Source organism: Garra rufa, chromosome 4 (assembly GCF_049309525.1).
Source record: "Garra rufa chromosome 4, GarRuf1.0, whole genome shotgun sequence".
Lineage (NCBI taxonomy): Eukaryota > Metazoa > Chordata > Actinopteri > Cypriniformes > Cyprinidae > Garra > Garra rufa.
The window spans coordinates 57,725,409-57,747,503 of NC_133364.1; the positions used below are offsets into that span (position 1 = coordinate 57,725,409).

A 22,095-nucleotide genomic window follows, 5' to 3' on the forward strand; every position below is an offset into this window, starting at 1 on the left:
ATCATATTTCTAAGGAGAGAAGAATAGTCGAACCAAAAAGAAACAAAGAAAACACAATGTAACATTCATAAAACCGTACACAATGTAATACGCACATGTGACTGGAGCTATAGTGTCATCTAGTGGTCACTGAATTTCTTCGGCTCAGCTGTGTGTGTGTGTGTGTGTGTGTGTGTGTGTGTGTGTGTGTGTGTGTGTGTGTGTGTGTGTGTGTGTGTGTGTGTGTGTGTGTGTGTGGAGTGAGCAAGGATAAAAGGGCAGAGAACGAAAGTCTCAAAATTAAAATGAATCAAAAATAGAATATAATTGACTTAGAAGATATGTGAATGAATGCACACGTGTCGCCTGATCCACAAATGCACACAATTCTTTTTGCATGAGCAATTTATGATATATTAATGCAGAATAGAACTTTTTTTTTTTTCGCAAACATGTCTGTGTTTGTACAAATCGCTGCACAATCATTTAATCCTGAATTACACTGACTAAAATGTGTAAAGTGTGAATGTCAAACCAGACAGAAGACAGAAGACATTACTTACAGGGCTTTTCTGCAGCATCTCACAGCTGGAATGAGTCTCTCATAGTTTGAAGGAGACGTGAACCTCTTTGGGTTGAACTCATCCAGAACCTTCTCTGTCATCAGCAGTACATAAGTCAGCAATGTGCACATTGAAGAGGAGAGATCCCTTCCTGAACCTTCATCTGAACTGATGTAACTCTGGATTTCCTCAAATAATGAATGATCTTTGAGCTCCAGTAAGCAGTAGAATAGGTTGACTAAAGCTTCATCTCTGATATTCTTGTTTTGTTGTAGTTGTTTAATGTATTTAGTTGTTTGTGTGATGCTCTTTGTGGTGTCTTGAGTGTGTTTGATCAGGCCTTTGAGCAGCTTTTGACTGGACTTCAGTGAAATTCCCATCAGAAACCGCAGGAACAGGTCCAGATGTCCTCTCTTACTCTGCATTGCTTTATCAGTGGCACTCTCTGTTAAGTCGTGAAATTTGACAATTCTAAAGAAGAACTGAAGCTTTCGACTGGCTGTAGTTTGTGAATCTTCAAAGAAAAACTGAAGGTCTGTCTTGTTCTTGTTCAGGTAACAGATGAACACATGCACTGCAGCGAGAAACTCTTGAACACTCAGATGCACAAAACTGAAAACCTTTGTCTTATAAAGGCCATCTTCCTTCTTAAAGATCTCAGCGATCATTCCTGTGAACTCAGTGTCTTTACTCACATTAATACCACATGCTTTCAGATCTTCCTCATAAAACACAATGTTTTCTTCCTTCAGCTGTTCAAATGCTAGCTTGGCTAATTTCAGAATCATTTTTCTATTTGATTCCAGGAGCTTGGTATGTTGTTGTTCTTCTCGTTCATCATACTTCTGGTTCTTCATGTTCATCTGTATCCGCAGGAAGTGGATGTACATTTCAGTGAGTGTTGTGCTGATGTTCTCTGCATTGGTTTCAGTGAGAATATGCTGAAGTACTGTGGCAGTGATCCAGCAGAACACAGGAATGTGGCACATGATGTAGAGACTACGATTCGTCTGAATGTGTTTGATGATTCTGTCGGCCAGAGTCTGATCTGTGATTCTCTTTCTGAAGTACTCCTCCTTCTGTTGGTCAGTGAATCCTCGCACCTCAGTGAACAAACCTACATATGAACGAGGAATCTGATTGGCTGCTGCTGGTCGTGATGTCACCCAGACAAGAGCTGATGGAAGCAGAGTCCCTTTGACCAGATTCGTGAACAGCACATCTACAGATGATCTTTCCTCAACAGTGTTCACTGACTTACTTTTAAAATCCAGACGCAGGCGACTCTCATCAAGTCCGTCAAATATAAACGCAAGTTTAGATTCTGTATATAACTTTGATTTCCCCATGTTCTTCAAATCAGGATAAAACCTCATCAGAAACTCATGGAGATTGATCTCTGTGTCTTTAATCATGTTGATCTCTCTGAATGGAAGCAGAAACACACAGTCTATATCCTGACTGGTTTCATCTTCTGCCCAGTCCAGGATGAATTTGTGCACAGAAACAGTTTTCCCAATGCCAGCGACTCCCTTGGTCAGCGCTATCTTCTCGTCATTCTTTCCCCTCAGTTCATTAAATATATCTTCACATTTGATTGGTTTGTCCTGTGATTTCTGGGTCTTTAGAGCATCATCAATCTTCAGAATCTCATGTTCCTGATTGACATCTTTCATATCTCCCTCTGTTATGAACAGTTCTGTGTAAACAGCCTTCAGATCTGTGTAACTGTCATCTTTGTTGCCCTCAAAAATATATTTAGCTTTCTTCTTCATTTTGGTTTTGTGAGTTTTCAAGAAATTTTCCAGCTCTATAATAAAAAAAAAAAAAAAAAAAAGAAAAAACATTAAACAGTTTTGACAATTTTTTCATATCATCATTATTAATAACTGGAGCATTATCAATTCATACTCCTTAACATAATGGTTTTCTAGAACATTAAACAGGATGTGATGCTGTACAACATGGGTTGACCTGCTTAAATGAACTGTTGCCTGTGTGACTGTAATCATGTCTTGATGATACCCAGCCCTTGTCCACACTAATATGTTTTTGTTTGAAAACACATTTTTCTCTCCATTTTGTCCTTCCATTCACACTGAGATGGCATTTTTGTCGATGACATAGAGCTTTTTGAAAGTGCAACCTGGATGTGTTAGTAAATTAAGATATTTCCATAAATACAATTATCATGCCAAAAGAACTGCAACTTACTATGACTGTTTCGTCAGTATCAGCTCAGTGAGGTTTTATGAGAATTTAAGGAGAATTTAAAGTTTTTTAACGATTCAGTGTGGATGAGAAATGTTTGGAAAACACTAGTGCGGACCGAGAGCATTTTATAATGAAAATGCTGTATCCGTAGCCGTAGCCTGAATTAATTTGGTGACAGTGCCACCTATTGGTTAACATTTTTATACTATTGTAAACTGGCTGTCACTGGGGTCAAACTGTTTTATTCTTTATATTGGTATAAAACCTGCCGATGATGTGACTGGCCCAGTAATTGCTGCTGCAGTTATATTTTATCTTCTTTCCATTTACAGACAGTGATTGTTATTTACTTGAGATTTGATGTGTATCAGCTCCAACAGGGACAGATGTGTTTGTAATTCCCGTAGCCTGAGCTGTGAGAAAGAGAGAGAAATACTCACTGAGAAACATAAATCACACAATCACATCAGCAAAGAGATACATTTATGTCACACATCACACTGGCATGGCGGATTGGCCATCTGGAAATTCTGGCAAATGCCAAAGGGGACGACCATTTTCTTTAATGTGGGCCGGCCCACTGCGTAAATATATACAAGAATGAATTATAGTAATTCTAATTGCATTCTAATTAATTCAGCTCTCTCTCAGCTCAGTGCAGTGGCTCAAAAGCGCTCATCAATGACAAAATGTTTGAAATAGCCAATCAAAGTGTAGAAGGTGGGGTTAAACGTTCACAGAGCTGAGTTGCGAGACACTTGAATGCGAACTGAGGCAATGTAAGCGGCTAAACATGATGAGACATTTCAGCAATATTTGCTAACTATTTAGGACATTAATGTTAAACGACAGACATTTATCAGGGATGCTAAATACCTTTTTAAATGTCTTAATGCCATTTATGATATTTATCGCAGCGTAAGATAAAAGTGAATGTTTGTAAATCTCTATCCAGGCTTTCTTCTGTAATTTCACGAGCCTAAGAAAATGTTGAAAAAATATAATTCTCACTTACTCCAGCTCATTGTAAATCTGAAGACTTTCACTTGCAAGTCGTGTGATTAAAATAAATTGATATATTAGACTATAATAAAAAGATTATTTGCTATTTTACATGAATTATTTTATATACAGCTGGCGGTCAAATGTTTGAAATAACTATTTATATTTGGAAAGAAAGCTGAATTATTATGACCATAAATCCAGTAAAAATAATAACATGAATTATTATACTTAAAAAAGTGGTTCCCTTCCGGGAACTCGAGCCGCGTCTAGAAAGCTATGGGGAACGCCATTGGCGGGCTGCACTCTGAATCATGTCTTGCAACCAATGAACGACGGGCGTGACGTCACAGGCGCGGTGACGTCACCGACCAGGAAGTATAAAGCACTTGCGTTTGACGCCCGCGGCAGCTTTTGTCATTTAGCGAGAGCGCTCTGTGTCTGTCTTTTAGAAGTCATTGCTGTTTTTCGTGCCCAGTTTGGTACACTTTTATTTGAGTAATGACTTCTAAGCAACTTAGAAAAGCGGTGGCGGTTAAGCGCCCGCATAAGCAGTGTGTCCCTCCCTGCCAACGCTACATTGTTGGTGGGGATCCACACAGCTTATGCGTGGTCTGCTTGGGAGCGGAGCACGCTCAGTCAGCCCTTGAAAAGGCTGGCTGTGCGCACTGTGACCGATTGCCGGAGCGCGTGCTTCGCTCCCGGAAAGCCCTCTTCGAGGAGCGGGCTTTCACCAGTGTTCCCCGCGGGAGTGGCCCTGCTTCCGTCGAGGCGGGGCGGCAGCTGCACTTGTGGGGATCACAGCTCGATCTGCTGGAGGGAATGGAGACGGGTGAACCCCTATCTCCGCCCTCACTCAGCGAGTCGAGCGATCTCCTCCTTGATGAAGCCCGCACTGCGGTTTCTTCCCCTCCGGAGGGGATCCCGGAGCTCCTGTTTGTCTTCCTCCGAGGAGGTTGACCTTGCAGCTCCGAATGATGAGCCACAACCGCCGCCTCATTCGCCTCACTACGAGGAGCTATTGGAGGTGCTGACAAACGCTGTGGCCAAGCTCAACATCGCTTGCCCCAGCGGAAGAAAGTAGAAAAGCATGTGAGCCTTCCTGCGGACAGTCAAGGAGACCGCCCATGCTGTGGGCCGGTCTATGGCAGCCCTGGTGGCAGCGGAGAGGCATCTCTGGCTGACCCTGTCCGAAGTTAAAGAGAAGGACAGGGTCACACTCCTGGACGCCACCTTGCAGCCGTCCGGCCTCTTCGGTGCCTTGGTCGACACAGTTTGTTACGGGTTTGCACCGTACCCTCAGGTGCGGGTTTCAAACCCCCTCATGGCCCTCAGGAGATGAGTCAGCTAACCCTGCCAGTGTCATCCTCTAGCTGTTCCGCCCGGAAACGTAGCGGCCCTGGAGAGTTCGCAACCCCTGCGGGGGTCCTCAGAGGAGCTAGCTCAGGAGCGTCCTGCCAGTCCGCTGTTACAGGTCTCCGAGTTAGTTCCTCGAGTAAATCCAAACACCAGTCTCGAGAGGCTGGTACCCTTAGTAAATTTTCTGGCAGCGTGGAAACTACTGCCAAATATTTCAAAGTGGGTCCTGCGTACTGTAGAGAAAGGTTATGTATCCAGTTCGGCACCAAGCCGCCACCTTTCAGCGGGGTATTTCCAACCTTAGTGAGCCCCGAGCAGGGTCTGGTAATGGAACAAGAAGTAGATACTCTTCTGAGGAAGGAGGCCATCGAGGTGGTCCCTCCTCAAGACAGGGAATCCGGGTTCTACAGACGTTACTTCATTGTTCCGAAGAAGGATGGGGGGCTTCGGCCCATCTTAGATCTCAGGCTTCTAAACCGCTCAGTCAGAAAACTGAAGTTTCAAGATGCTTACTGTCAAGCAGGTCGTGTCACAAATCAGGTCCGAGGACTGGTTTGTCACGATAGATCTAAAAGACGCTTATTTTCACGTCTCCATCCTTCTTCAGCACAGGAAGTTTCTCAGGTTCGCTTTCAGGGGCGAAGCATACCAGTACAGAGTACTTCCGTTCGGCCTAGCTCTCTCACCCCGAACTTTCACGAAGTGTGTGGATGCTGCGCTGGCTCCACTGCGACTCCAGGGCATCCGCGTACTCAATTATATAGACGACTGGCTGATCCTAGCCAGTTCAGAGCAGTTAGCGGTTCAACATCGAGGTGTTGTTCTCGCTCACATGCAGAAGTTGGGGTTGAGACTCAACGCCAAGAAGAGCGTCCTCTCTCCATTACAGAGGACTACTTATCTGGGCATGGTGTGGGATTCATCCACGATGCGGGCACGATTGTCACCTGCTCGGATAGAGTCCATATTCACTGTGGTAAATGCGGTCAAGCTAGGCCAGTCACTCACTGTCAAACAGTTCCAAGTACTGTTAGGTCTTATGGCAGCCGCTTCCAACGTGATACCTTTTGGACTGCTGCATATGAGACCACTACAGTGGTGGCTCAAAACCAGGGGGTTCTCCCCGAAGGGAAATCCACTCCGCAAGATCAATGTCACACGGCGCTGCCTACGTGCCTTGGTCATGTGGAAGAAACCCTGGTTTCTCTCTCAGGGACCGGTCTTGGGGATGCCATGCCGCCGCTTCACGCTAGCGATAGATGCGTCCCTTACCGGATGGGGAGCGGTCATGAGTGGCCGCTCAGCCCAAGGCCTGTGGAGCCCTCACCACCTCTCATGGCACATAAACTGCCTAGAGATGTTGGCGGTGTTTCAGGCCCTGAGGAGTTTTCTACCAGACCTAAGAAACCGTCATGTGCTGGTCCGTACAGACAGCACCGCGGTAGTTTATTACATAAACCATCAAGGAGGGATCCGCTCACGCCCCTTATTCAAGCTGGCGTACCGGATCCTCCTGTGGTCTCAAGGAAAACTCCTCTCCCTGAGAGCAGTCCACATCCCTGGACATCTGAATGTGGGAGCAGACGTCCTGTCAAGGCAGGGGCAGAGGCCCGGGGAATGGATGCTTCACCCAGAGGTGGTGAAGCAGATCTGGAGAGTGTTTGGCCAGGCACAGGTGGACCTGTTTGCTACTCGAGAGACATTGCACTGTCCCCTCTGGTACTCTCTAGTTCCTCCAGCTCCACTGGGGCTGGATGCCATGGCACAGACGTGGCCGAGGCTGCGTCTGTACGCCTTTCCCCTGATCGCTCTGCTCCCGGGAGTTCTGGAACGGGTCCGTCGGTTTCAAGTGCGGCTGCTACTAGTAGCCCCACGCTGGCCGGCTCGAGTATGGTTCTCGGACCTGGTATCCCTCCTAGACGGCTCTTCATGGGAGATTCCTGTCAGGAGGGACCTCCTATCTCAGGCCGGGAGCGCAGTCTGCCACCCCCACCCAGAGAAGTTGAGGTTATGGGTGTGGCCCCTGAGGGGGCGCAACTCATAGGAGCGGGTCTCCCTACTGAGGTGGTTGAGACCCTTCTCCAATCCAGAGCTCCCTCTACGAGGAAACTGTATGGCCTCAAGTGGAACTTGTTTGCGAGATGGTGCCGCGAGCGCCACTTAGACCCAGTCAACTGCCCGGTTGGTACAGTTCTGGAGTTCCTACAGTCTCGCCTTTCCGCAGGGCTAGCTCACTCCACCTTGAAGGTTTACGTGGCGGCTATAAGTGCCTACTACGCCCCTCTAGGTGGCCTCTCAGTGGGCAGAGAGCCCTTGGTCATACGGTTCCTCCGCGGTGCGCTCAGGTTGAGGCCTCGAGTGACACCCAGGGTCCCATTTGAGCCCATAGAGCCCATAGAGGAGTCTACAGATCGCATCCTCACAATAAAGACAGCGCTTCTGTTAGCACTCACCTCCCTCAAGAGAGTAGGCGACCTGCAGGCCCTTTCAGTGGCCCCGTCTCATCTAGAGTTTGCCCCAGGGATGGCCAAGGCCTTTCTTTATCCCAGGGACGGGTACGTCCCGAAGGTCCCCTCCCTAGCACCGCAGCCAATAACGCTGCAGGCGTTTTATCCTCCTCCATACGTGGAGCAGAGTCACAGGAAGTTGAACTGCATGTGCCCAGTCAGAGCTTTAGACGCATACGTCCACAGAGCTGCCATGTGGCGTAAAACAGAGCAACTGTTCGTCTGTTATGACCCCCCTAAGAGGGGGAGCCCGGCTTCAAAGCCCACAATTAGTAGATTGATCATCGATGCCATAACTACTGCTTACGAGTCCTCTGGTCTCCCTTCTCCGTTGGGACTCAAGGCTCACTCCACTCGAGGTCTGAGTGCCTCGAGAGCTCTGACGGCAGGTGTCCCCATACAGGACATCTGCAATGCTGCGGGTTGGTCCTCGCCCCTCACATTTGTCAGGTATTATGAGCTTGACCTCAGAGCCACTCCAGGCTCAGCTGTGCTCTCGGCCTAGTGCGCTAGGCCTAGAGAGTCAGCCACCTCCCTAGCCAGGAGGAGACTTCTCAAGGCACATTCTTTCTGCGGAAAGAAGAGAAGTCACTTTCGCCAAACTAAAGAGATCTGCAAAGAAAGAAAATAAATACCTAGCCTGTTGTCCGTGGAAAACTAGACAAAGGCTCTTACTCTCGCGCTCTGATGCTGTAACCAGACCGAGCTTTCAGTCCCTCTTGTCCTGGCTGAATCCCCAGACAAAGGACTAAGACTCCTCGTGTGCCCGAGGGCCGAGGGGTGCCTCCTGCACTGGCTGGCGAACCAGGCGGAGGTCTATTATTCTCGTGTGCCTGCGGGCCGAGAACCATACAGCCCTCTTGTCCGCGGAATGCTAGACAATGGCTTACTTGTCCTCGTGTTCTGGCGCAGGATGCTACCAGACCGAGTGTAATTCGGTCCCTCTGGTTCCGGACTTTCCTAGACCAAGGACTAAGACTCCTCGTCTGCCTTAGAACAAGGCCGAGGAGTGCCTCATGCGCTGGCTGGCTACCACGCAGAGGCCCCTACTGTCTTACCCGTGTGCCCAAGGGCCGGGGATTGCAGTGCCCTCTTGTCCGCGGAATGCTAGACAATGGCTTTATCCCTCGCGTCCTGGCGTAGCGCAGGCCGAGCCTTGGATCCCTCTTGTTCTGGCTGAACCCCAGACAAAGGATAACCCTCTCCTCGTGTGCCCGAGGGCCGAGGAGCCTTGAGGTCAAGCTCTCCGTCCTCGTGGGTCTACGGACCGGGGACTACACACACCATCTGTCCGCCGAGTGCTAGACAGTGGTCATTCGGTCCCTCTTGTTCTGGCTGACTCCCAGACAAAGGACTAAGACTCTGCGTGTGCCTGAGGGCCGAGGACTACAGGGCCTCTTGTCCGCGGAATGCTAGACAAAGGCTCTTTTCTTTCCACCCTGCTGGCACAGACACTGCACAGGGTTCGGAAATTATGGGGACGTAGGTAGTCTCGTTCCCCATAGCGTTCTAGACGCGGCTCGAGTTCCCAGAAGGGAACGTCTCGGGTTACGTATGTAACCTTAGTTCCCTGAGGGAACGAGACGCCGCGTCTCGGACCATAATTCCCGCCCCCTGCGGCACTCGCTTCATGCTAGAGCTGCCACGGGCGTCAAACGCACATGCTTTATACTTCCTGGTCGATGACATCACCGCGCCTGTGACGTCACCCCCGTCGTTCATTGGTTGCAAGACATGATTCAGAGTGCGGCCCGCCAATGGCGTTCCCCATAGCGTTCTAGACACGGCGTCTCGTTCCCTCAGGGAACTAAGGTTACATTCGTAACCCGAGACGTTTTCTGTTAACGCTATTTTAAAATGTCATTTATTCCTGTGATCAAAGGTGAATTTTCAGCATCATTACTTCGGTCTTCAGTGTCAAATGGCTCTTCAGAAATTATCCTAATATACTGTTTTGCTGCTTAATTGTTAACAGTTATTATTTCTGATCAATTATTGCTAATGGTTCTTATTATTATCAATACTAAAAACTGTTTTTGTTCAATATTTTTGTGGAAACTGTGATACTTTTACTTTTTCTAGAATTATTTGATGAATACAAAGTTAAAGACTAAATGTAATAAGTATAAATATCTTTTTCTGTCACTTAAATCTTCAAATGCAACCTTGTTAAATAAAAGTATTAATTTATATTTTTAATATTATCCTAGACTGAATGGTAATTTATTACATTTTTCATAAAAATATCTGCTTTCAACACTCATAATAATCAGAAATGTTTCTTCAGCAGAAAATCAGAATGATTTCTGAAGGACCAACAGAAAAGCACCATAAAAACAGTCCACATTCTGCACTAGTGTTTTAAAGCAGAGCATTGCATCATTTGGACTGATATTATGGCAGGTTTTTACCTTAAGTGATATTAAACTTTCCCTCTAAAAGAGATAAAAATTATTCTTCTAAATCATTTACTATTTGTCAAATACACCAGGAAAGACAAATTCTAAAGAAGTATGCCAGTCATTCATTAATGTTAATGATAAGAAGAAAAAAGAAGGTATTTTATTTCTGTATTGCATTATTATTTTCTCATGTTACTAAGTGTTACTGGTGTTAAAAATGCCCCTGTGCATAATGAGCTGGAGGGTTTATGGTGTGGAGGGCCACTCTGTGCCAGAAAGCCCAGGGCCGTTTTTTATCCCCGGTGCACCACTGCACACAACACAAATGGACAATCACATTACAGTCACAGTAAAATAAACATTACCTTGCTTGGGTTTGTTCTCCAGCTGTTCAGCCAGATTATTCTGGTTCATCTTTCTCAGGATGCCAACCATGATCTTCTCAGCTTCTTCTGCTCCAAAACAGTCCACCATCTTATCCACTGTTTTTATCCTATCTGCATTCTCCATTTCAGACTTTGATACACACTCATGATCGTCCCGTAAGTGCCGCTGAAACCACTTCAGATCAGCATTTTCCAGGTCCATCAGTGTTTTTTCAAGCAGATCTTTAACAGATGCCATCGTCCTTCACTGATTCACAGCTGCAGGACAACAAGAAGATCAAGAAGTAATTTCACTCTTTACATGAGGATCTAAGTGCTCAAATGTTACTTGGATGATGAAGCTGTGAGCAGAGACAAATTAATGAAAATAACATATTGAACAATTGTTTTGAGATTTGTTAGTAAAAAAAAAATTATAAAAAATAAAAATACAAGAAATCTGATGTCATTTCAGTATCATATGAACTAGTATTTACCAACCATAAATAATGATGATGCAGATGTTTTTTTGTTTCTTCACTGAACTACATCTTGGACAGAATTTCTGAAACTCTTTTCAATTCTGCATTTTTGTAGGATTTAGAAAGGGAGAAGGTTTCTTCAGAACTTAAACATGTTAAACCAGAACAATTTCAGAAAACTAATAAAAAATGGTTTTCAACCGACTTGAACATAGGTGAGAGTAGGGCTGGGCGATATGGCAAAAATGTAATCTCGATCATTTATTCCTATATTGAACGATAACGATATATATTTTTGATATAAGCTGTTGATGTTGCCAGCTTTAAAATAGTATCCCAACAATGACTGAAGCCACAAAAATTAAAGGGTTGAATAAATTACATTTTAAAGTACAGTTTATTAACAAAAACAGATTACAGATTTGGCATTAAAAAATGTCCCCCTTGGGAAAAAGTCGCGGGGCCCCACGCAATTGCGTGCTTTGCGTGGTGGGTAAACACGTTACTGCATGAACAAGATGTTTATTTTCTCTATTAAATGTCGAGCTATTTAAATTAGAGGCAACCACTGCATTTTTAAACAATCTACAGTATAAATGACAAAAAATAAACGACACAGTTCTTTCTTAATCGTATCAAGTGCAGACAATTCAGCCATAATCGAAGTAGGCTACTCTCGAAAATATTCAAAGTTCAAATAGAGACCGAATATTTCAAGCATGATACGAGCTATAGACAACTACCACCACAACCTATCATAGCCCACATACTAACAACAGCCTAGATATGTCATGTAGCCTAATTTGTGTGCATTGGGGAGTCGCTCTCTAAACGTGGGGTAATAAAATTACTTTTGAATGTGCGTGCACGTTTTGCTTCAAGTTCAAGTTCAGTTTTAACAAACACACGAAATTCTCGATCATTCTACAACACAAGACATTAATTTAACAAAAAAGAAATTAAAGCGGGTGGACACAAAATAGGATTTTGAAAAGTGTGTCCCAGTGTAAATTACGCCCCTACATGAGTTGAACACTGCTGCTGAGTTATCATCTGATGTAAATGTACGGACAGAAGGCGCCAGAACTGCATTGGACAGAATGTGCGCTGTAGCACGAAATATAGTACACTACACTTCTTCAAAAGCAGAATGAGAATGCCTTTTAATGATCCACAATCAAAAATCATCATATCACACACCCCTAATAGCAATGCAGATTGTGCCAATCTGGAAAAGAGGTTGGTTGAGAGGTGAAAAACAGCGGAGTGCGGTGTCAGTGACAGGCGGTGATTGACGGCTAATATATGAAATTCTGCATTAAAGTTAAGAATGTAACAAAGTTTAAATGGTTATGTAATGTTGGAGAGAACAGCGAGGCTGACACTGTATCAGCTCACAGCAGTCTGTGCAGTAGTATAGCCAAAGTTTTGTAAAGAAATAAAAAATCCATTTGGGTGATGCATTTTTGCTTTTTATGTGATGGGTCGTTTTAATCTGTGCCTCGTCATTTGTCAGATAGCCAAACCACGTCCATACTGTATAACCGAATGCATGCTACCTTTTTGTCAATTTCAACTTCTAATTAGATTAGATTAGATTAGATTTTTGTCATCCTGGTGTTAAGTTTGCTTTGCAAAGTGCGGTAGGAAATTAACTTTGTACTTTGACGTGTACGCGCTCACTGTATGCTGATTGGCTGTTGTCCATATTTCTGCTGTGTGATTGCCTCTTAAAATCCATATCCAGCAAAAAATGTCTAGAGTTTATCATCGTTATCAACATAAATTTCATCGCGATTCAATATGGTATAGTTTATCGGCCCAGCCCTAGCTGAGAGTAAACCCACGTGGAGAATTTACATGGACTTCCATAATCTATTTATCATCCTTATTCTGAATAAGACAATATTCTGATTAAGGTGTTCACATGAGTTGCATTTAGAATATTCCTTTCAAGTTCCTGTTTTACATGTCATTATGGCCCCACTAGATTAATTGTGTGATTAATTTACCACCACCTGTCAGTTTTAGTTTTCTTATTGTTTTATTTGTTTTAAAAATATGATAATCTATATCAATAAAAAAGAACATTAAAGGGACAATTCATCTTTCATTCTGCAAAAGACAGTCGTACAAGTTTGAAATGTGAGGCCATTATAGCCTTTTAAGATAAATTATATGTTGAATTAAATCAAATTTCTTTCTAAAGCTACTTTTTGTCATGCCTATTTGATGCTTTTCTCATTTAACACAATAATGACAATCAATTTTCTTTTGGAGGTCATTTTCAAGCCAGATTTGGTGCATGATTAATTAGTGATTAATCAGATTAATTAATCGCCACATTGTGCAATTATATTAAAGTAAATAAACCTAATTAAAATTCAAATGGATATATTAGTTCGAAGCGAGCTTCAAATGCGGTGGTGTAGCGCAAATATGTGAATGAATGTTCCGAAGTGACACTTTGGCAAACTTTGGCTTAGACTCGGAGCGCTAGCTTTAGCCGCTTTCCCCTTTTCAAACTGGGCATATTCAGCTGAGAGATTGTGTTTTAAGTGTTTCATTAGGCTTGTTGTTCCGAACATTTTTGTGGTTGTTCCCCCACGTTGCATTTTGGCCTTACAAATGTTACAAACTGTGATATTTGTGTCATCTTTACTCACAAAAAAATTTCCACAAAAAAAGTGTTTATGTGGCTGTGACGTCATTGTCTGCGCCGCTGGCGAGAAAGGATCGGCTCGGAATCGGCAAGACGAGAGATTGACAGGTTGGTCACCGATCCCAATACATTTAATGATTAACTTTTTAGCTGCTTGCATCTTCCTCATGTTCTTTCACAGAAGAATGGCATCTACGCTAATATTAGTCTGTTTCATTCTTATTCAGAGTTCACTGTAGCCACCAGATCCAGTCTGAATCCAGATCAGATGGTTACTGCAGTCTCTGGATCCAGCCCGTACCCAGCCCAGATCGTGGATCAACACCTAGAGATGACCTCTACAGCCCTGAATGCCAATCTAGATGAGCCTCAGAGACGGCCGTTGACACAAGACCACAGGAATCAGATGAGACCTTGCAAAACTTTGATGCAACATTGAACTTTGACACTAATGACACTATTGTCCTATTTATCACTGTAAAGTTGCTTTGACACAACCCGTATTGTTAAAGGTGATTGATTGATTGATTGATTGATTGATTGATTGATTGATTGATTGACAGACAAGCACAGAACACTATTTATAGTCCCAGCCTCAAAGGAGACAAAAGAGCAGTGGATTTATTCATTTATTTACTGTATATTACACTTCTGCCTCACAGATCTAATATAAACAAGCAATTTCTATCCCAGCTGTTTACCTTCACACACATAACCGTCTGTTTTTGTAACGTGTGTGTTTTTAACATAAACTCACACGTCGTGTGACAGCTGCTTTCTGTGTGAGTGCTTCGGTTGTGTGTGCTCAGAAAACCCTATATCAGAAGTTCAAACTAATATGGTTTAAAAGGCATGATTTCAGTGTGATAGACATGATAATCAAAACCGATCATATGTGTTTTTTATCGGAGTATCTGAGGTAGAGCTGTACAGGTGCAGTGGTGTTCTTTCTCATTTATGTTCCCTAAAGAAATATTCAGCTGTCTGTTTCACTAAGAGTCTGTCTTTTGTGTCTCTGACAAACACATTGTCTTATATGTTGCTGAAAGTTACAGTATGTGTTTTCACTTCAGTGACGTCACTGACAGGTGGACCTCTAGTGGACATATGAGTCTCTGCATCTGTGTTTGTGTGATTCTGTCTTAGACTGAAGATACTTTTAGTTTACTCCATTGGTTTGTGTTCGTCTGACAGCTGTGCTGTTGGTTCAACTAGACTCAACATGATCATGAGGATGAAGAGTGAAGCTCCTGTGGTTGAGATCATTTATAGGAGTCTTTGTCAGTTCATGCAGCTGGAGTCTGAGCCAAAACGAGACATTTTCCAGTGTGTCTGTGACACTAGAGCTGCAGTGTAATTATATTAGAGTTTGATAATTATACTGAAGCGGACTACTAACAGCATTTTAACTTTCCTACAGTCATTCATTGCTTGTGATGTTTATATTTACTTTATTTGTGAGGGAATAGAAATAATTTACTGTGATACTTAATAACTCTTGAAACCACTGCAGAAAAACACTCATCTTCAGAACCAGTTTAACCAGACCCTCAGGAAAAACAAATGAAACCGGTTTGACAGCTGGATGGTTTCCAGAAAGCAGATTTATGTCAGTCAATCATGTTTCAGGGTTACTTTAATTCACATAAACTTCTCTGTGCTTCAGAGGTTTTTCAGCACATGTACGATTATGTCACACACAGATTGTGTGCATTCATTATAAACCATTATTATGATATAAAGCCATTCAGCCATACTTTTTCAACCTATTTTTATAGATAGTGAAGATATATTGTTTGAGAAACAGACTCAGTAATAAACAGTAAAATAAGAATATCAGTGATTTCACATCATGTGACGGCGGTATCAGGACACACAGCTTTCTGTGATTCACTGACAGACATCTGATCATCGGTTTAATCATGACTTGAAGAGGTTTCAATAAAATCATCAGAATGACTTTGGCACAGAAAGAAGCACAAACTAACCAAAGACACATTATAAGACCACACTCATGCATCAAAACAACTAAAGAAAGATGAAACACTCACCTCAAAATATATTCCAGATCTTTCTTTCTCTGAACTGTTGAACAGCGGCTCTGAAATGTCCTTCACTTCTATCAGGAAGAGATTTCATCAGTTAAACTGAAAGGTTGATTCTCAGGAAACGGGGCTGAACTATTTTACAAGTTTGTGAATGTGTTTTGACAGTCAGAAGTGTTTCAAGTGTCAGTCCGAGATATTTTAGCGCTGTGTCATGTTTGACTGTACAGAGATGGGTTTAATCAATAAAAGGTGAATTTGTAAGATACAAAAAAAAGAAAAAACAAGGCTTCATTATTTATTTTATATGTGACAGAATTCACCATAGTACGTATACAGAGTATTTTATCATTGTTTACTAGGTTTTGCTTCGTTCTATAGCTTTATGTGATTTTAGAAATGACTGTTTGTGAAATGTCAGTTTGTGTTCTTCTTGTTTTAGTTGTATTTTAATTAAAATAATTTAAATAGCACAATTGTATACAGCAGAGCTGATCAAAGAAAGTGATGAACAAAGTAAATTACAACAAAAACTCAAGCACGGGGGTCGACTTCCGGACGGCAGATGGAGTAGACGTGTTGGTGTGTACCTCCAGCTCTGACTGTTTCTTTTGAACCACTCCGAACGTTAATTTCACTTTTACACAGATCATAAGGACGAAATTTATACTTTGTTGTTAACATGGCCTCAAAAGCGAGTAAACAAAGCAGAAAAGGTCATCAAACAGACCCGACTGACGGCGATTCCAGCGAGTTCAATATGGCGGCGATTGCTAAACTGTTGGATGAACATCGCCAGGCTTTATCGGCTGAATTTAAGTCTACGATATCCTCACTTGAGACCAAGATAGACTGTGTTCAAACGGCAGTATCGGATCATTCTTCAAAGATTGCTTCTCTCGAGTCCAATGCTAATGCTCTTGACGAACGTGTGCTCGCGCTGGAAGCGCTTGCACCGCTCTGTCTGTCAGCAACGCGAAGCTGTTAGCTAAAGTTACGGATCTCGAATCACGCAGCCGCCGTAACAATGTTCGCATAATTGGCCTGCCGGGATCGATTGAGGGACCCCGTCCTTCTTCGTTCTTTTCACAGCTTCTATTTGACGTCCTGGGGAAGAATGTTTTGTCTTCCCCACCTGAGATTGACCGTGCCCACAGGGCTCTCGTCGGAAAACCCGCGGCCGAGTCTTGAGCTAAAAGAGGCAGGCTGATGTTCCAAGGAAGTCCGATCGCTATATATGAGGACTATGCACCTGAAGTGATGACACAACGATCTAAATATAGACAGGTGATGACGGAACTGTACAATCTGGGACTCAGACCAACCCTGCTCTTCCCTGCGAGGCTGTCCATCAGGACCAAAGACGGGAGTAGGAGGTCATTCTCGTCAGTGTCTGAGGCCGAAGAGTATGTGGCATCAGCCCGGACTGACTCTCCTTAGCAACGAAGTAGTTGCATCGCTCATTCAAAATATATGATGTACAGCGGGCTGTTTATTGCAACAATATCCTTTTTATATGTGTATGGCATAGTCTTTCTCTGCTTCACCCAGCAATTATAATTACACATACTTATAAATAAGGTTTTATATATATATATATATATACAAAGTATATAGTGATGTATAGGTTGGTATAAGTAGCATATTTAATGGGTGCAGATGTTGATGTTTCTAGTTTTGCTGGTAGTTTTTTTTTTTTTTTTGGTCCAAAGGTGTATTTGGGACATTGATTTTTATTTTCGCAGTGGTGAACTTACTGCATTTACATTAATAATGTTAGTATATATATTATGACAGTGTATGACAGTGTCCCTATTTATTTCTACTGAATTTTGTAATTGATACAATCTGGACCATTGGTAATATAGCTAAGTTTGCTGAAATTTCATGTTTCGTACTATGCTCAGTGCATACCTCTTTAAGGAGAAGTTTATTTTGTTTTGGTGTTCCTAAGAGCCTTATTTAATCAGTGATTTGTATTTAATATATTACAATAGACTCATTTTTATTGAACTATTAGGTAATATATGGGGTTCTTTATTGATAAGTCTGGTTCTTATATTGTTCTTTTCTTCTTTGATTACCAATTCGTTCATTGCAGTGGAGAACTGTTGAAGTCATGTTCTTGATTTATGACTTGTTTTGTTCTTGTGCTTTTTAAATTTTTATTTATTTTTTGTTTTTATTCATTTACGTATTTTTGCATGTGAGTGTGTGAGCTCTAATTTTTGGTAATGTGGGGGAGTTTGACCTAGACAGGTAGAAGTGGTATAAGATGCCGAGCCTGAGTGCTCAGTTAAGTCAAGTTTTTCTGTGGGGTGGGTTTTTTCGCTATGTTTTATTTTTATTTTTTTATATATTTTTTTTCCTTTTTAGATTTTTGGCTCATTTTCTTCATTCTTCTCATCTTCCTCTATCTCAATGTGAACCTTTTCAGAATTCTGTTGGAATTTTAAAACTATATAAAATGGCTAATGTTACTACAATGACAGGCCATAGGCTGTGTCTAGTCTCTTGGAATGTCAAAGGAATGAATAATAGTGTCAAGGCTGGTAAATTACTATTGCATTTACAGCACCTAAAGACTTATAATTTGTTTCTGCAAGAAACACACTCGCAAACTACAGATTTACTCCGTATTAAGAGAGCCTGGATGGGTCACTTGTACCATTCCAAATACTCTCAGAGAGCTGGTGGGGCGGCTATTATTATACATAGAAAGGTCATGTTTGAAGAGACTCGCACAATTTCAGACCCAAATGGTCGTTTTGTGGTGGTCTCAGGTAAGCTTCTTAATGTTCCAGTCATTCTAGTTTCAGTTTATTCCCCCAACTGGGATAATGATGAGTTCTTTATTAAGTTCTTTTCAAGCCTTCCAAATGTGAATGATCATCATATAATTATTGGGAGGGGGGTTTCAATTTGGTCCAGGATGTTTCACTGGATAGGTCTTCTTCTAAGCAGACTTCCCTATCCAAGTCGGCCAAAATAGTATCAGACTATGCTTTTCGATTGGGACTGTCTGATCCCTGGAGAGTCAAGAATCCTCAAGATAAAGTTTTCTCATTCTTTTCACATGTTCATCATACATTCTCAAGGATTGACTTCTTCCTCCTTGATAACAAATTGTTAAACTGTGTTAAAGCATGTACAAATCATGCAGTATTTATTTCTGATCATGCCCCTGTGTCTATTGATGTAGTTTTATCCCCTGGCAAATTCATACCTCCTACTTGTAAGGCAACTTAGACAATGCAGGCAACGTTTTTTTTTAACACGGTGACAAAGCGGGCAAGCTTTTGTCTCATCAAGCTCGCATGGCCAGTGCCTCTAGATGGATTCCAAAAGTCAAATCGACATCAGGTGAACGGATATCAGATCAAACAGGGATTAATTCTATATTTTTAGATTATTATGCCACATTGTATATGTCTGAGAGCCTCTCAAATTGTGCGACACGCTTTGATTTTTTTAATTCATTAACTTTTCAAAAAATCGATGAAACTCTTGCCAACAACCTAGGTGTTCCAATCACTGAAGTAGAGATACAAGAAGCAATTAAATCTATGCAGTCTGGTAAGTCACCTGGCCCAGACAGCTTTACAGCCGATTCTATAAGTCGTTCTCCTCCTCACTAACCCCTGTCTTGGCCAGGTTATACAATGATCCTTTTAAGGAAGGCCGTCTTCCTCCGACTTTATGTGAGGCTTCAATTTCCCTGCTTCTTAAGAAAGAGAAAGAATCCACCTCTTGTAGTAGTTACAGACCGGTGTCACTCCTTAATGTTGACCTTGAAATTTTGACCAAAGTCTTATCGTGTCGTCTTCAGTTGGTACTACCATCATTAATTTGTCCAGATCAGACAGGTTTTACACCAGAAAGACATTCTTTCTTTAATACTTGGAGCCTTCTTAATATTCTTTTCTCCCCCCCCCCCCCATCTGATTCACCTGAAATAATTCTGTCTTTAGATGCTGAGAAGGCATTCGACAGGGTTGAATGGGTTTATTTATTTTTTATTTTAGAGAAGTTTGGCTTTGACTCTAACTTTATTTCTTGGATCCAGCTTCTTTACTCATCACCGGTAGCTTCAGTAAATACTAATGGCTTGCATTCACCTCTTTTTTCTCTTCAGCGTGGGACACGTCAGGGCTCTCCTTTACTTTTTAATCTTGCTATAGAGCCTCTAGCTATTTGGCTTCGTAGCCATACCGGTTTTGAGGGAATATCACGTTATGGTTTAGTTCATAAACTTTCTCTCTATGCAGACGATCTATTATTGTACATTTCTAACCCTGTCTCCTCCTTGCCTGTGATTCTGGACATTCTAGATAAATTCAGTCATCTCTCTGGTTATAAGATCAATCTGCAAAAAAGTCAACTATTTTTTGTCAACCCTGAGGCTAGCAAGATCTCTTATTCTCTTTTTCCCTTTAGAATAGCTTCAGGTGGATTTAAATACTTGGGTGTTTTTTTTACCAATTCGTTTAATAACTTATTTGTCAAAAACTTTCAACCGCTTGTTGATAAAACCAAACTAGACATGTCTAGGTGGTCTTCGCTTCCTTTGTCCCTTGTGGGCTGCATTAACTTAGTGAAAATGGTTATCTTACCCAGATTCCTTTATCTTTTTCAACATATTCCAATTTGCATTAATAAGTCTTTTTTTACTAAATTTGATGGTATTTTGCATTCATTTATTTGGGCAAACGAGCATGCACGCCTTAAGAAATCAGTACTCCAGCTTCCTAAGACTAAGGGAGGACTTGCACTTCCCAACTTACAACAATATTACTGGGCTTGTAATATTAACAAGATTCTCTACTGGAAGAGTTCTACACAGGCTGGTAATTTCAGTTATTTACAATTTGATAAGTGCACTTAATGTAGACCCCGCTCTTTCTCTTAGAGAATCTTGGGAGCATGACCTAGGTATTTCTATCACCGATGATCAATGGGAAGACATTTTAAATCTGGTTCACTCCTCTTCCATTTGCGCCAGACATGGCCTATTGCAATGCAGTTTTCCCAGATAGGAATGATGCCTGTCATCGCTGCAAGCAATCTCCTGCCAACCATCTCCTGCCAACCATCTCCATATGTTCTGGAGTTGCCATCGGTTGACAGACTGTTGGTCCAATGTATTTGAAACACTTAGTAATGTTCTTAACATAGACTTAACCCCTAACCCCTTGACAGTACTTTTTGGCAACTCCTCAAGACCTGATTTGACTGCCTCATCCCGTCGGGTCATCGCCTTTGCTACCATTTTAGCTAGACGAGCCAGTCTTATGAAGTGGAAACATGTCATTCCTCCATCGCATGATATATGGATCCGAGAATTCTTTAGCTGTATAAAACTTGAGAAGTTAAGATTCTCGCTCTCAGGATCTCGCAAATCTTTTCATAAGATCTGGAAACCTTTTTTAGATCAAATCAAAGGCTTACTCTGTTCTTCTGATACCAGCCCTGATACACAATAATTAACTTCTGGAAAAAGTGAAGATTGGTTTTTGAGAGAGGAATGTTTTATTTTTATTATTTTTTTATTTTTTCCATATATTTGTTTATTTAAAAAGGCTGCCGTTATTCATCCATGAATCCGTATGACTCCAGTTGTAGTTTAGGATAGCCCTTTGTTAGTTCCTAATTAGTTAATTCCTTGAATAATCATTAGTAGGTGATGAATTAAAGGTTGTATCAGCGATTTCTAGCCTTTAAATACTAAAAAATAACTAATATGGGCAGGGGCGGATTAAGGTTGTCAGGGGCCCTTAGGCTGCTCTTTGTGTGAGCCCCTCACTCCACTACATTCCATTCAAGTGTAACTTTAGTAATTTACGTTTTTGTGCTCCACTTTCATGCTTTCTGTCAGCCATTCATCCAGCAATAGCAGTGACGTAAATGAAAATGATTGACATGATTTGACCAGCAGCAGCTGATTGGATAACCAATTCACATCTACCCAATCACCTGCTTGTTTTTTTTTTTATGTTTATTATGGGCCAATTAGGGTCTTCTTTTGTTCAGCAGAAGATATTGAGCAAAAGATCTCGGACTTGAATGGAAAAGTGGATGCTGTGACGTCTGAGCTGAAATCCGTGGCAGCAAAGGTGGTGTGCTTAGAGCGACGCGTGGATCAAGTTGAACAACCGATTAGCCAGATGCAAAGAAGAATGGATGATCTAGAAACCTACATGAGACGGCGCAACTTGAAGTTGATAGGTATTCCGGAGGTGGCTGATGAAAACATCCGTCTTGAAGTCGTCAGGATTTGTCAGGCTGTGCTTCCCAGCGAAAAAGAAAAATGTCCAGAAGTCGTCGATGTTGTGCATCGCCTCGGGAAACCACAACCAGGCAGTGGTGGTGGTAGGCCTAGAGCTACCATAATCCAGTTTTCTACGCGCACCTACAGAGATGCCATTTGGAAAGCAGACAGAAATTCTTCTTATTTGCGTGACAAAGGTCTGCAGTTTCGGGAGGACTTCTCGAAAGGAGACCGCGAGACAAGAATA

General features: G+C 42.2%; 1 protein-coding gene across 1 annotated transcript in view; it reads right to left on the reverse strand.

Annotated features, from left to right (window-relative positions):
- Positions 1-22,095, reverse strand: part of LOC141333051 (protein NLRC3-like) — a 355,331-nt gene that overhangs the window by 81,836 nt on the left and 251,400 nt on the right. The window contains exon 4 of the mRNA XM_073837995.1: positions 543-2,352. Coding sequence (XP_073694096.1) covers positions 543-2,352 — 1,810 coding nt within the window. The remainder of the gene's footprint in view (positions 1-542; positions 2,353-22,095) is intronic.